The following is a 14,220-nucleotide window of genomic DNA, read 5'->3' as shown; positions in this document are numbered from 1 at the left end:
CAGCTTCATTGCTCTTCTTTGGATGCGAGAATATATTTGATTTATAAGGGACCAGACTACAAAAGGACCCATCTAGATAAACAGCAACAATGAAAAAAAAACCTTATTGTTTCATCAAATGGAAATATCAATGACTCGAGCTGTCAGGAACACGCTTCAGGGAAAGCTGAGCCATTCTTGCAGCCCATGACTGTTTAAATTCCAGCTTACTCACCAGAGACACTGAAACACAGAAGCTGATAAACAGATTTATAAACTACAAATGAAATGGTTCACCAGAGCAGAAAGTTATACTTTGAATTTCATTCAAGTTAAGAGTCTTGCAGGTTACGTACTTAAGCCTCTCTCCTCCTTACAACAACATTCCCTGATTTTGGTGAATCCTTGACTGTGTGTCTCTCTTAGTCACCAAATTAAAAAAAAATGGCAGCAGTACAGAAGGCCCTAGATAGATCAAACTCAAACACGTATTCTTGTCTGCAGGTTTTTTGCCTGTATCTTTGAAAAACAAATTGCAGCCAGAAGCTGCCAGGGTTCAAGTTGAGAAGGGTAGGTTCTATTCCCTTTTAAAATGTTCTCCTTGGAAGTACCCCTACGAACAAATAATTTTAATTTTTACTGTTTTTGACAGCTGTGTGGAAAGGAATTTAACAGAATGCACAATTTAATGGGACACATGCACTTGCACTCAGACAGTAAGCCTTTCAAGTGCCTCTACTGTCCCAGTAAATTCACCTTGAAGGGGAACCTAACCAGACACATGAAAGTCAAACACAGCATCATGGAAAGAGGATTTCATTCTCAAGGTAATATTTTTCAGTTATTCTCTGAGAGGTTTGAAGGTGCATATCAGTAAACCCAAATGGGCTTTGTACCACAGATCTACAATCTTGTACCATAGATCCAATGCAATTGGAAGAGATTGAATCCCATAAGCCTGGGAAGTTGTTATTAACTATCTATATTACTCCAGTGCTATAGTTCAGAGATCCCCAAGGTAGTGACCCTTGTCTCAGAGACCTTTCAGACTAGATATCTGATGACACAGAGGTACAGACTGAGACGGAGTAGTAGATGGAGACAAAATGAGACAGTATTTGTGAGTACAAAAGAAATAATTTTAGCGCATTAAGTTGCTGTTGTCAAGTGTTAGGGAAAATATAGTCAGTAGTGTTAGAGCAGAGGATTTATCAAGCCATACCAAATGTTCTTGTACTTAAGCCCAGGGCTGCCCATTACTGTGGGGAAGGTGCAATATCCACAGCACCGCAGAGCTTCTCCCAGCATGTGGGTACCCCTGAGACACAAATGGCAGTGAGCTGGTGGAGCCTTAGTGAGACTTAGGCACATGTAGTTGGCCAGGGGAATTATTGGAGGACATGGCTGAAATTGCATTGATCTTCCTGACTGAGGGTGTAGTTCCATTATTTTTTAATAAATTTTACAGTTTGGGGGGGGGAAGGGGGGTGATTCCTAGATGCTGATAGACCACAGCCTAGTAGCCATGAACAAGCAGACGTTTTTCCCCAGACACATCTGGTTGGGAGTTTATAGTTTTTCTCTCATGTTTGAGGCACATCCCCATGGTTTTAAAAATGGGGATAAATTGTAAATACATTCAAAGTTGACAGAAGCAAAAAATCTAGAAGATTTCACGGGTCTTGTTCACTGCTTATTGGATTCTAGTCTGGAATGGGAATGAAAGCCCGAATGGCTCTACATCCAAGAGCCTTTCTGCTTAAGATATGTTTATTCTGTGATGTGTTGACATAGTTGATGTTAGATAAAGGCCATAAGCTCAGACCCAGTTTACAAAGAAGCATGTGGACAGGAGGAGACGCTCCTCCCTCATCTCAAAGTATATGGATTTTTGACCACTCAGTGCATCCTGCAAAGCATTTCTTACCTCCCATCCACCACATACACTTCCTAAAATCAGCCTCGTGTGCACACATGCCAATGCTATCTAAAGAAGTGGGGGAATTAGGGGGGATTGTTTTGAGAGTTTGAGTATCCAAGATATTTTGTTTGTTAAGACTTTCTGGATAAATAACTAACTCCTTCATGGGTAAGATTTCTTGGTGTTCCTCAAATTCAGGCTTTAGGGCAGCCTAGCACATATGGAAAACACATACTCTAATGACATTTGGGATAAAATTTACAAAGATCCTAACAAATAAGAATATAAATGGCTCTTTTTTTCCTGTAAATCTCCTACATCACCATGCTAGTTACGCAATTACTTGTAATTGAAGACAGCCTAAGTGCTTTTCATGTACAGAGATTCTTCAGCCCTTGAGGCTTATCAGACATAAGACAATTTGTGAGGGTTGACACCTGCTCATGAACCATTTTAACAAATACAACCTGTTGCAAAGTAGCAGCTGTATCTAGTGAGGCTGCATAAATCCTGCAGAAACTGGATTCAGTTACTGAGGAAAAAAAAACAAACCCAAACTAATCAAGTAAAATAGTGGCTCTCATAGATTTTTGCTATTGGGTGAAGTCCTCACCACAGTACTGTCATCTTTCTTTTAATTAAGATGGACTCTACCTGCAGTGTCTGAATCTTCTTCTGTGCATCCTGATGGTCAGAGCACATTTAAGTCCACAGATGCCTCCTGGGTAACGTCTGGGTTTCCAGCAAGAGGAACAGAAATGAGACGCTCTGACAAATATTAAGACAAACTAGATCCAGGACCACACTCAGATTTATACTGCACAACTCAAAATCATCATTTGATTATAGTGATTTCTTCAAGCTGAAGCACTATCTAGTGCATATAGCTTTTCAGTGGCACTAGATGAGAGAGGAAAAATCAAGGAGAGCAGAGGTCGTAGACTGACAAGACATGATTGTGTTTTCATTTTTAAAGTAGTAACTTTGAACCAGAGGGTCCATAGAACAAATATGTTAACGTTTTTAATCTCTTCCACTCCTCTGGAAAAAAATGTATAAAACCTGGGACTTTGAGTATGGCATGTGATAGTTTAGATCAAAGTGTTCATTTAAAAAAAATAGGAAGGAGGAAGTGGGTAGGTTCACTGGCAAAAATAGTTTACAAGAGGCCAGGACACTTCACTTTTATTCCTAGCTCTCTCATCAAGTGTCTGGCATGTACAGCACAATGTTTTGTGTGTCCTGACCTGACTGTGAAGTGGATACAATAGTACTTTTAACAGCATCTCAAAGGAGATGCCATGAGATGTAAACAGAAAAGTAGTTGGAGATAGCTAGGTAGAAGACAAAGGTAAAATATTAAACAGAAGGCCATCTCACGTTTTTTAACCATGTGTCACATAGTAAAATTTGCTATATATAAATTGTTCCTTCCCCCCCCCCCCCCCCCCCCCCAAGGTTTTGGAAGAATTTCTCTGTCCCAGACAAATGTCTTGAAAAGCTTGGAACAGGAAGAACCCTTTGATCTTTCCCAGAAAAGCCAAGGGAAGGGAATCTCATTTCATTTGGATGGCGAGAGTGCCAAGGGAAGCTCATGCCAGGAAGAAGACGACGACAACTGCTATGAGACAGAGCATTACAGCCCTGGCATTTACCATCACGACAACAACAAGCTGTACGTGGCTCAAGATCTGTCTGGCAAACCTGAGTGCATGACGAAGGACTGCAATGAGAAGGAAAAAATGCTAAGTAAGGGAGGACTGGAGAAGAGAATAGGAAATTCAGACAAACAGGAGAGCCAAGGAGAGAGAGACCTTGCAAACAACAAAGAACACCTCAGCTTTAGATCCTTTGAAAAGGCCAGACTTGGCCATTCTCTCTCTGATTACTTGTATTTCAAACACAGGAACAAGAGTTTGAAAGAATTACTGGAAAGAAAAATGGAAAACCAAACAAAACTTATAGGCATTTAAATGGACATTTTAAAACAGCTGGAAAATTAGAAACAGATAGCTTTTCAGCATGAACTGTAATTTACCAAAGCCTGGGAGTTTGTAGTAGTCTTTAGAAATAAACAAGCCAAATGAATAAAAATAATTTAAGGTAAAACACGTACATGAAAAAAATGAAGCAGTCCAAGGTCACCAAGAAATGCAATAGATATCGAACACTAACATTTTTATACTTATTCAATTGATGTAAAAGCAGACAATGGGGTGGGTACAGAAGTTTATTTTCCTTTATCTGGGGTGGTAGAGACTTATACACAATTTTCTAGTTATCAAAAAGCAACATACTTTAGTGTTTGATTTATTATCTGACTAAATATATATGAACATTTCTAACCATAGGTCTCAAAAAATCTGAAAATGCTAAGTATTTCACAGTATAAGCAAGAGTACTATTAAATATGGTGTGCATGAAAGTTCTGTCACTCTCAGAACTAACACAATCAATCCAAATACTTTCATTTACTAAAGTTACTGTTTTAGTTCAACCACTTACAATGAGAAATGGGAAACAAATTAAGAAGAAATGCTAATGTCTTGTGAGATAGTGAAGTGCAACTCTGCAAAGCTTTGAAAGAACTGGAATTTACGGTCACAGAAGCTTTTCCTCTGGCACAAGGAATGTTCATGTTTTGCTATGTTTCAGTCAGTATGGGAGTATCCAGCAATTCTTCAAGTGAAATAGCATGGACTGCATTGACATTTTGTTCTACTGTCTGCTCAGACCAATACATTTAATCATCAGCAGAAGCAGCGTGTAGCATTTGCAAGTCTTGCTGTAATTACACATAAAGCAATAAGAGTAATTTCATTGAGAAAATGATGTAATTTTGCTGTTTATCTGTTCAGTTTATCTTGGCTAGCAAGGATGATTTTGAAATTCCCAGGTCCGACCAGATTTTATTTTAGAAGAGATGCCAAAAAAGAGCCCTTATAGGGCAAGCAGTACCTCACAGAGGAAAACTGTTTTTCGATTTCCTCTTATCTGAGTCAGAAATTTTCCCTTATTAACATGGCTTGACCAGTAAGCTCCAGGCCTTTCAGAAGAATTCTATTAATGCAGTTTTTAATGAGTCATTCCCAACTTTTCATCCTCTGATTCCCATACAATTATATGTTCATAACAAATATATATACACAATTATGTGTTCATAAAAGCACATTCCATTAATTGCATGAATAGTTTGACCAGCACCTTAATTCCTGCATCTTCAAGATATACGACAAAGAGCCCCAAGCCATCCTGTTACTTTTAAGGAAATAAAGATTTAATAAGTAGTTTAATTATTCCTATGTCATTTTGACATTCCCAGCTCAAAAGGTTAAAACTTTTATATATATGGTACATCATTTCCAAATATTACTTCGTTCTTCACTTACCTGCCAAGATCTTGATTTGAAATACCTTGTTATCATCATGCTCAATATATAGCAAGTTATAATTAAATATTAAGTCATATACTTATGGCTTGCTAAGGCTAGAGGCCTGTAGCTGCAGCTCTCTGACATTATAAGAAACCTCTTGCCTTACAGAAGTAATTCTCACACCTACCAGTTAATCAGCATTCACAGGGCAGTAGTCCTTATTCATCATATAAAACTGGGTTTGTGTAGTCCAAGATTGCAGAAGATGGTTTCATTTTTCAGGGCTCAAACACAGCATAATAAAGATTCTGAATGAAGAGCAGAGAAAGCTATTGATATAAGAAGCTTTAACGTACAGGTCACTCTTCTAAATGTAATTAACTGTACAGCTGATGTACATACTTTTTTAAAATAAAAAGGATATACCAAGTTGATGTGGAATGTAGGTCACTTCTTTATGACTAGAATGAATGATGTTTTTCAAAATGTGTATTTCAGAGGTACATAGCCATGCTTTTTCAGTGATGAACTGTTTTATTATATACATTCAACTTCCTTGCTTCCACTGCAAGATAACTCCTCTTGAAAAAGGAGCCATCTTTCAAGGAAAACATGGTCAAGCAGAAGAATCAGAAAACTTTCAGGAATAATGTGTACAACTGTATGCTTTCTCAGTCTAGAAGGGAAATGATCAGGTAGAAATTCATCATTAATTCAGTCTAGAAGACTGTCTTTTAGAAATGGGAACAAGTCCTTCAGTTACCTTCTTGGCAATATATTGCCTCTGCCTGACAAAAGCTCCTATTTTAGAACGTATACAGCCAAGAGCTGGGAGCCACTGACTCTCAGAAATGTCTCCCTCAAGGTGAGTTCCGAGTTCCCAGTTCCCAGCTGTGCACCATTCAAGATCAGTCCACCCCACCTTTGCAGCCATATAAGTTCCTATAATAAAAGTCGAACCTGGTTGCAATTTCTATAATGGTGGTCATGCAGATGAGTTGAGCTTAGCAAGTCACGTCACTTCTGCAGTGGGTAGAACAGAAAGGCATGCAGCTCTTGTATAGCCCTGTTGTCTATAAATTGGAAAGTGTTACAGGACAGCTAGACAATCCTTATCAAGAGAGAGACAAATGGTTATATATCAAGAGCATTCCAGGAAAATGGAACAAAGGAGACATTTTCAGCAGAGCTCAACTCCCAGCAGATAACATCATAACCATGAAAACGACATCTACTGGAAGTATTCAGTCTAGAATTCCCATACAGACCTCATAAGGGAAAGCATCAGAGGTTTCCTCAGGAAAGGAACTCACTGCAAACAATTCTGGGTTATCTGAATGGTTAACCCAAACACTTTCAACCACACCTTCACTGCAGCCAATTTATCCACTTCTACAATCCCACTTCTTATTGGAGCAAAAGCAACTATCAACAACATACGGCCAGGTAGAAAAGAGTAGAGGTCCCCAGAATGGCAATGCTATTTGGGAATAATTTGTAATGTAAATCCCTTTTCTTGCATTCTTCCTAGAAAGTGGAGAATATTTCATTACAATGAGGCCTTGAGACTGTGCCCGGTCACATAGTCACACTAAGCTAATTCACAAACACCCACAGCTGATTCATGTTAGAGTAGTAAAGAACTCATCTAAAACTGTAAAAGTGACCAGTCAGAGGAATTGCAAACAAAACTATTACTGAGATAAGGAGGCAGTGCTAAGTGACCCAAGCAAAAGGATTAGATGATAGTCCTCCCTACTGCAGAACATAATGTAGCTGGGCCTAAGACACTTATAAAGAGGCTCCAAGGGACAAATTAAAATTGAAATAACAGGCTCCATTGTGAAGCACCTTGCTTTTCAAACATAAGTTATTTTCACACTATTTACATTGGCACCATTTTGGGAACAGACAGTAACAGCCTTTGTTTTTTTAATAGCTTTGAAAATGCTTTATAGAAATTTGCTCTCATAACCAAGTTATTTCCCATTTTCAAAGGATTAGCTTCCTTATTTTCCTTTGAATAGAGGCCCAGAAGCCCTGTAGAGACTTTACCTGTGTCCTGGACCTCGAGACACTCATTTTCTTTTTTCCTCCTTCCTAATCTGAGTCTATCATCTACCTTTTTCTTGCAATGCTGTGGAAAATAAAAGTATCTATCTGACTCTTCTCTGCTATTTGGGTTTTCAGTTTGTGATAACACATTAAATTAAAGACCAGTCTCCATCACGTCTATATTAAATCACATCCATACCATTTCCCTGCATTATTATATGAAGCCTAACTTCATCCTCTTGGAGAGCATCAGAACAAATAAGAGTGACCACAAACTCATACAACTGAGATGCTTTTCAAACCAGATGCTCAAGAAGCCTTGCTGAGGAATGGTAAATTGGCAACACTATAATGAGTCTGGGCAAGTGAAGGCACATGGTTTGTTAAATTAGAGGCTTTTCTGCTGTAAAGGGCAGCAGGGAGAATTCTGCAAGACACTGTACAGAACAGAGTAGGTGAATGAAAAGTCAAAAGTTGGGTTAATAAAATTTGAGGGTAAAGAAATACGATGTATTTACTGAGAAAGTGAAGTTGTAGGTAATCTTGGACTGAGCTGTTTTGAGTCTGGCCACCAGGACTCAGCCATCTCCTTGTGAACCTGAGTTCTCCTGGCTGCTGGACAGCCTCCAGTCTGTGAAGGCAAAGACAGGTGCTATGTGCTCAGCAGCTCAAAGGATAAAACACTTTATGATAATATTAGAATAGAAGTAAGTTTATCCTGTGCTGTGTCCTATAAAACATGTTCTTAGAAAGTTACCGGAAAGCTACCATACTCACATTTTTACAACTCTGTATTAGTTTAGTGGCTATTCTCTGATTTCTCTCTTCATACGGTGCTGCTGTACTCTGCTATTATGAGTGTACAGCTAAGAAGTAATATAAGTACTATATTTATTATTCCAAGAAGTTTTTTATAATTATTAACAGTTTTGAAAATAAGTCATGTCTGCTTAGCTGAACAAGATGTAACAGAGTTAACATTTTGTACTCCTAACAGATTTTGCAAATGATGTGTATATTTATTTCACATAGAACACTGGGTTCCTATTTAAAGCCCCAACTCAAAAAAATGGACCAACTATCTGTGAATATTTAGTTTCTGGCTTTCTATCTCAATAGTAAAAGCATGTATGATGTATTAATTTAAGTAAATAAATATATACTGGAGATGCTGCTGTCCTTTGTATTGAAACAGATCTGGAGTTCTTGGCACCCTAGCTATTTTATATAGTAAATGCATGGGGCTGGTCTGACAAGGTCATACTTCACTCAGCACCACTGAAGAGTGGTCCTTGTAAAGGGAAGCCTAAATGAATGAAAGAGGACTAGTTAGGAGACAAAGGCAGAAGGCCTTCAGGTCCTCTGAGACAGAAAGATCACTTTATTATTATAGACTGCAGGGAGGACATAAAGAACACTCTGGAATGATTATGGTATTTGTTAACTTAGTCTCAGACAAGCTAAAAAAGAAAGATGTAATACTTATCTTAAAGACGTTTCAAAGATCTGCATCCTGCAAAAAGAGAAGAAAAAAACCCAACCAGATGTGTTATAAAATTGAAGTTAAGAAAGTAGGAATACCTTTATAATTTAAGGAATAAGCAGAAGACTCTGAACTCAGAGTTTCTTTTTCTAATGGAAAGCATCACTTCTAAGTGATGAGTAAACTCTTGGATTTGTTTGTTTGTTTGTTTGTTTTAATGAGATCCTGATGGAATTGGCATCATCAGACTTCACAAAGACAATTTTAAGCTTTTAAGTTTTTGAACACAGAGACAAAGCAACTGGAATGCTAGCTATAAAATAACTCAAATAATAAAATAGAGATATTCAGTTTCTAATTCTCAGAGGTATATACCTTAAAAAGTGCAAGAAGGCTTATACAAATACTAGAAATACATGTAAGAAGCTAAATGAAACAGAATTAAGCCTTTTTTGCTTTTTTGTTTTCTTATTTCCTTCTTTTTTCCTTCTGTTTTGATTGCAGGTAAAACCCCTATGAAGATTATAAGCTAGTTCTACATGAGGAGGTGGATATGTTTCTTTAGCTGGGGAGTGACCTAGTTCATTTCCATGTGACTCAGTGTCAGTGATAATCAAAGTTTCCTCTTTGCTAGCTACAAAAATATAATTTAGAAAAACATACGTTTGGTCCTTTTAATTTTTGTTGAAAACTGAGGTATGCTCACTTATGTTTTCAAACAAGCAGAAAGGAAGTAGAAGAGAAAGAGAGTCTCTTGGATGTTCACAGGGGGCATGTCTATGCCTGTAGTGATATGTGGGGAAAGGCATAGTATATCTAAAGTATTGTCATGGAGACAGCAAAATTAATACAGATGTTACAACAAAAAGTGACGGAAAGGAAAAACAACCTTAGTTAGATGCAAATGAGATGGGATATCTCCGACAAGAGCAAGTCACTGTCAAGTTGCAGTGTATTAGACCTTCAACAGATCAAAATCCCAGTTTAAGTAACAAGGCTGCATACACAACCCCTTGCCAAATTTGTCCCATTAATACACTCTGTGGATACAACTAAATGTGTTTGCCCACTGGTTTATGATGCAAAGATCTGATCTAAAAACACATGCAGGGTGTCAGTCATTTCAGCACTTGTAAATGATGAAACACTAAATAAGGATCACTGCTAATGCTGTTCCCAGATATAGAATAGAATAGAATAGAATAGCATAGCATAGCATAGCATAGCATAGAATATTTTCAGTTGGAAGGGACCTACAATGACCATCTAGTCCAACTGCCTGACCAATGCAGGGCTGACCAAAAGTTAAAGCATGTTATTAAGGGCATTGTCCAAATGCCTCTTAAACACTGACAGGCTTGGTGCATCGACCACCTCTCTAGGACGCCTGTTCCAGGGTTTGACCACCCTCTCAGTAAAGAAATGCTTCCTAATGTCCAGTCTGAACCTCCCCGATGCAGCTTTGAACCATTCCCATGCGCCCTGTCACTGGATCCCAGGGAGAAGAGATCAGCACCTCCCTCTCCACTTCCCCTCCTCAGGAAGCTGTAGATACAAGCAATGAGGTTGCCCTTCAGACTCCTTTTCTCCAAACTAGACAAACCCAGAGTCCTCAGCCACTCCTCATAGGACATGCCTACTCATATTGAGCCTACTGTCAACCAGCACCCCCAGATACCTTTCTGCACGGCTGCTCTCCAGCCACTCTCCCAGTCTATACTTGTGCCTGGCATTACTCTGTCCCAGGTGCAGAATCCAGCATTTGGACTTGTTAAGTTTCATGCCACTGATGATTGCCCAATGCTCCAATCTATCCAGATCCCTCTGCAAGGCCTCTTGTCCCTCAAGACAGTCAACAGCACCTCCCAGTTTGGTATCATCAGCAAACTTGCTAAGGGTGCATTCAGCTCCTGCGTCCAGATCATTGATAAATATATTGAACAGAACTGGCCCTAGAATTGAGCCCTGAGGAACACCGCTGGTGACTGGTCGCCAGCCAGATGTAGCCCCATTCACTACAACCCTTTGAGCCCTGCCCTTCAGCCAGTTCTTCACCCAGTGCACCGTGAACTTGCTCATCCCACAGTTGGACAACTTGTCCAGAAGGATGCTGTGAGGGACAGCATCAAAAGCCTTACTAAAATCCAGAAAAACTGCATCCACCGCCTTCCCTTCATCCACTAGGCGGGTGACCTTATCATAGGAGGATATCAAATTAGTTCGACAGGACTTTCCCTTTGTGAACCCATGTTGACTGTGCCTGGTGCTTGCACTGTCCTTTAAATGCCTTTCAATAGCACCCAGTATGATCTTCCCCATAATTTTTCCAGGTATTGAGGTTAGACTAACCAGTCTGTAGTTTCCTGGGTCTTCCCTCACACCCTTCTTGTAGACTGGAATAACATTGGCTAGCTTCCAGTCAGCAGGGACCTCCCCAGACTCCCAAGACCTTTGGTAGATGATCGAGAGGGGTCCTGCTGTAACATCCACTAGCTCCTTCAGTACTCTGGGATGAATCCCATCAGGCCCCATGGACTTATGAACATTCAGCTGATACAGCCAATCCTTTACAATTTCAGTGTCCACAAATGGAAAGTCACTGTTCCCACACTCCTCTGACTCAGGGGACCAGGCACCCCAAGGTCTATCAGTATTATTAAAGACTGAGGCAAAAAAAGCATTGAATGCCACTGCTTTTTCTTCATCCCTATTAGTCAGGTGACCATCTTCAACAAGTATCTGTCCAATGTTTTCCTTGGACCTCCTCTTGCTATTAATGTACTTAAAAAAGCCCTTTCTTGTTGTCTGACACAACACTGGCCAGTTTCAACTCTAGCTGAGCTTTGGCCTTTCGTGTCTTCTTCCTGCATATGCAGACCACAGCTCTGTAATCTTCCTGCGAAGCCTGACCTTGCTTCCAGACATTGTACAATTTCTTTTTCCTCCCGAGTTCCTAGAGGAGTTCCCTCTTCAGCCAAACTGGTCTTCTGCCCCACTTGCTTGACTTTCGACACAGTGGAATTGCCTGCTCCTGTGCTTCTAAAAGGTGGTTCTTAAAAACCGACCAGCACTCGTGGACTCCTAAGCCCTCAAAAGCAGATTCCTGGGGGACACTGCTAAGTAGCTCCCTGAGTAGCTTAAAGTTTGCTCTCTTGAAATCCAGGCTAGCAACTCTGCTGACCTTTTTTCTCATTACACCAAAAAATTTTAAACTCGACCATTTCACAATCACTGTGGCCAAGACAGACACCTACCATCACATCTCCCACAAGTCCTTCTCTATTCAGTAATAACAAGTCTAGGAGGGCACCTTTCCTAGTTGGCTCACTGAGTACTTGTGACAAGAAGTTATCCCCTCCAATCTTCAAGAATTTCCAAGACCTGCTCGTCACAGCAGTACGGCATTCCCAGCTGATGTCTGGGAAGTTGAAATCTTCCATAAGGACAAGGGCTACCGATCCAGAGATTTCTCCTAATTGCCTATAGAATAACTCATCGGTGCTGTCATCCTGGCTGGGCGATCGATAGTAGACACACACCACGACATCTCCTTTGTTTTCCATCCCCCTGATCCTCACCCAGAGGCTCTCAACCACATCATTGCTAACTGTAAGGGCTGTGCAATCAAGCCTCTCCCTTACATACAGTGCAATACCTCCACCTTGCCTGCCCTGCCTATCCCTCCTGAACAGCCTGTAGCCCTCCATCCCAGCATGGGACTCATTCCACCAAGTCTCGCTAATACCAATGACATCATAGCTCTGGGAGCTGACCAACACTTCCAGTTCATCCTGTTTGTTTCTCACACTGCGTGCGTTGGTGTACAAGCATTTCAGATGTGCTCCGGAGCCCTCTGTGCTCTCTGGAGCAGCATAAATGCTCCTGTTAGCATTGCCACCCTCAGGCGGTGCCATGCCAACCCTTGGCTTACTGTCAGCTCTCCTGTTGGTATCCCCTTCCCCCATCAATCCTAGTTTAAAGCCCTCTCAATCAGTCCCGCCAGCTTACAAGCAAAGATGCGTTTTCCCCATCAGGACAGGTGGATCCTGTCAGACCTCAGCATACCTTGTGCCTCGAAGACTCTTCCATGGTTATAAAACCCAAAGTTCTGACGGAGGCACCAGTCCTGGAGCCAGGTATTGATGTCTTGGGCTCTCCTGTTTCTTCCAATGTCTCTCCCCATTACTGGGAGGATTGAGGAAGACACTACCTGTGCTCCTGAATCCTTTAGCGTTCTTCCCATGGCTCTGAAATCTCTTTTGATCGACCTCAGACTTTTTGTTGCAAAGTCATTAGTACCCATGTGAAAGAGCAGGAATGGATAATAGTCCAAAGGCTGTACTAAGCTCGTCAGTTGTCTGGTGACATCCCTGATTTGGGCCCTGGGGAGGCAGCCAACTCCCCTGAAAAGAGGGTCTGGTCTGCAGATGGGTGCCTCCTTTCTGCTCAGGAGGGCGTCACCTATGACCATAACTCACCATTATTTCTTCTCGGTGCTGGTCTTAATGCAGGTCTTGATGCGAGGGGTTGGTTGATCTGACCTTGGTGAGAGTGCTTGCACAGATTCCTCCTCTTCTATCTCATTGTGTCCTTCATCTACCATACCCAGAGCCTCATACCTATTCTGTAAAGGTAGCTGAGAGGGTAAGGAGGGGTTCCTCTGAAAACTCCATGCAGTAATCTGCTTCTACTCCTCCCTATCCCTTGTAACGCTGCCTTCCTCCTGGCACAAAGCAGATACTGGACCTACCTCAGCAGTTGCCATAGTGAGCTGGCTTGTGTGTACCAGAGATGGCAGAGCACAGCTCCATTGGTCAATCTCCCTCTCAGACTCTCAGATGCTCCTCAGTCTGCCCGCCTCCTCCTGAAGCTCAGCCACCAGGCAGAGCAGTTCATCTACCTGGGCACACCTCCCACAGGTGTGCTTGCTACTGCCCTCCATCTCTGGGAGTAGCCCCATGCACATCCTGCAGCCTGAAACTTGGGTGGTCGCATGCTCTTACAGGAGCTCTGTCTGTGTGGTTGCATTGGTTCTACCAGGTGCTAGAAGCTCAGGAGCAGCAGAGGACATGGCTTTTTGCTGGGTGGTCACCATGCTACCACCGCTGCTGCTCCTCACACTGCTCCAGTGTCCGTTGTAATTATATGTAATATATGATGTAATATATGTATATGTGTGTATATATATGCATTATATGTTACTTCCTGGATTGAAAAATCTCTTGTAGTGTGAGTATTTTTGTTCAACAGACCTCTGTCAATTTACATCAGTGGAGAATGTTGGCCTGTTTTTTTGGAGCTGGGACTGTTTGTTTATACTGTACTTTTTTCAGTACTTAAGTACCCTTACAGTTCTCAATGGAAAATCATTAAAGAATAAATTATGACTGAGACACTAATTAGCCTAC

The 14,220-nt window shown here is 41.0% G+C and overlaps 1 protein-coding gene and 1 pseudogene across 4 annotated transcripts in view; one reads left to right on the top strand and one right to left on the bottom strand.

The window, feature by feature from the left end:
- The window catches only part of LOC104019252 (zinc finger protein 366-like), a 48,627-nt gene extending 40,233 nt beyond the window's left edge, over positions 1-8,394 (top strand). For all 4 annotated transcript variants that reach the window (XM_087770855.1, XM_087770856.1, XM_087770858.1 and 1 more), the window contains 2 exons: positions 632-806; positions 3,359-8,394. In XM_087770855.1, the coding sequence (XP_087626981.1) occupies positions 632-806; positions 3,359-3,873 (690 nt within the window). In that variant the 3' untranslated portion in view covers positions 3,874-8,394. The remainder of the gene's footprint in view (positions 1-631; positions 807-3,358) is intronic.
- A 4,448-nt stretch (positions 8,395-12,842) lies between these two features.
- LOC148054204 (uncharacterized) lies at positions 12,843-13,907 on the bottom strand (annotated as a pseudogene).
- Positions 13,908-14,220: the final 313 nt, after the last annotated feature.

This window comes from Nipponia nippon, unplaced genomic scaffold (assembly GCF_047370975.1).
Source record: "Nipponia nippon isolate SJK-2023a ecotype South Korea unplaced genomic scaffold, ASM4737097v1 scaffold_33, whole genome shotgun sequence".
NCBI lineage: Eukaryota > Metazoa > Chordata > Aves > Pelecaniformes > Threskiornithidae > Nipponia > Nipponia nippon.
The sequence above is the reverse complement of the archived record's forward strand: the minus strand, read 5'-3'. Positions and strand labels throughout refer to the sequence as shown.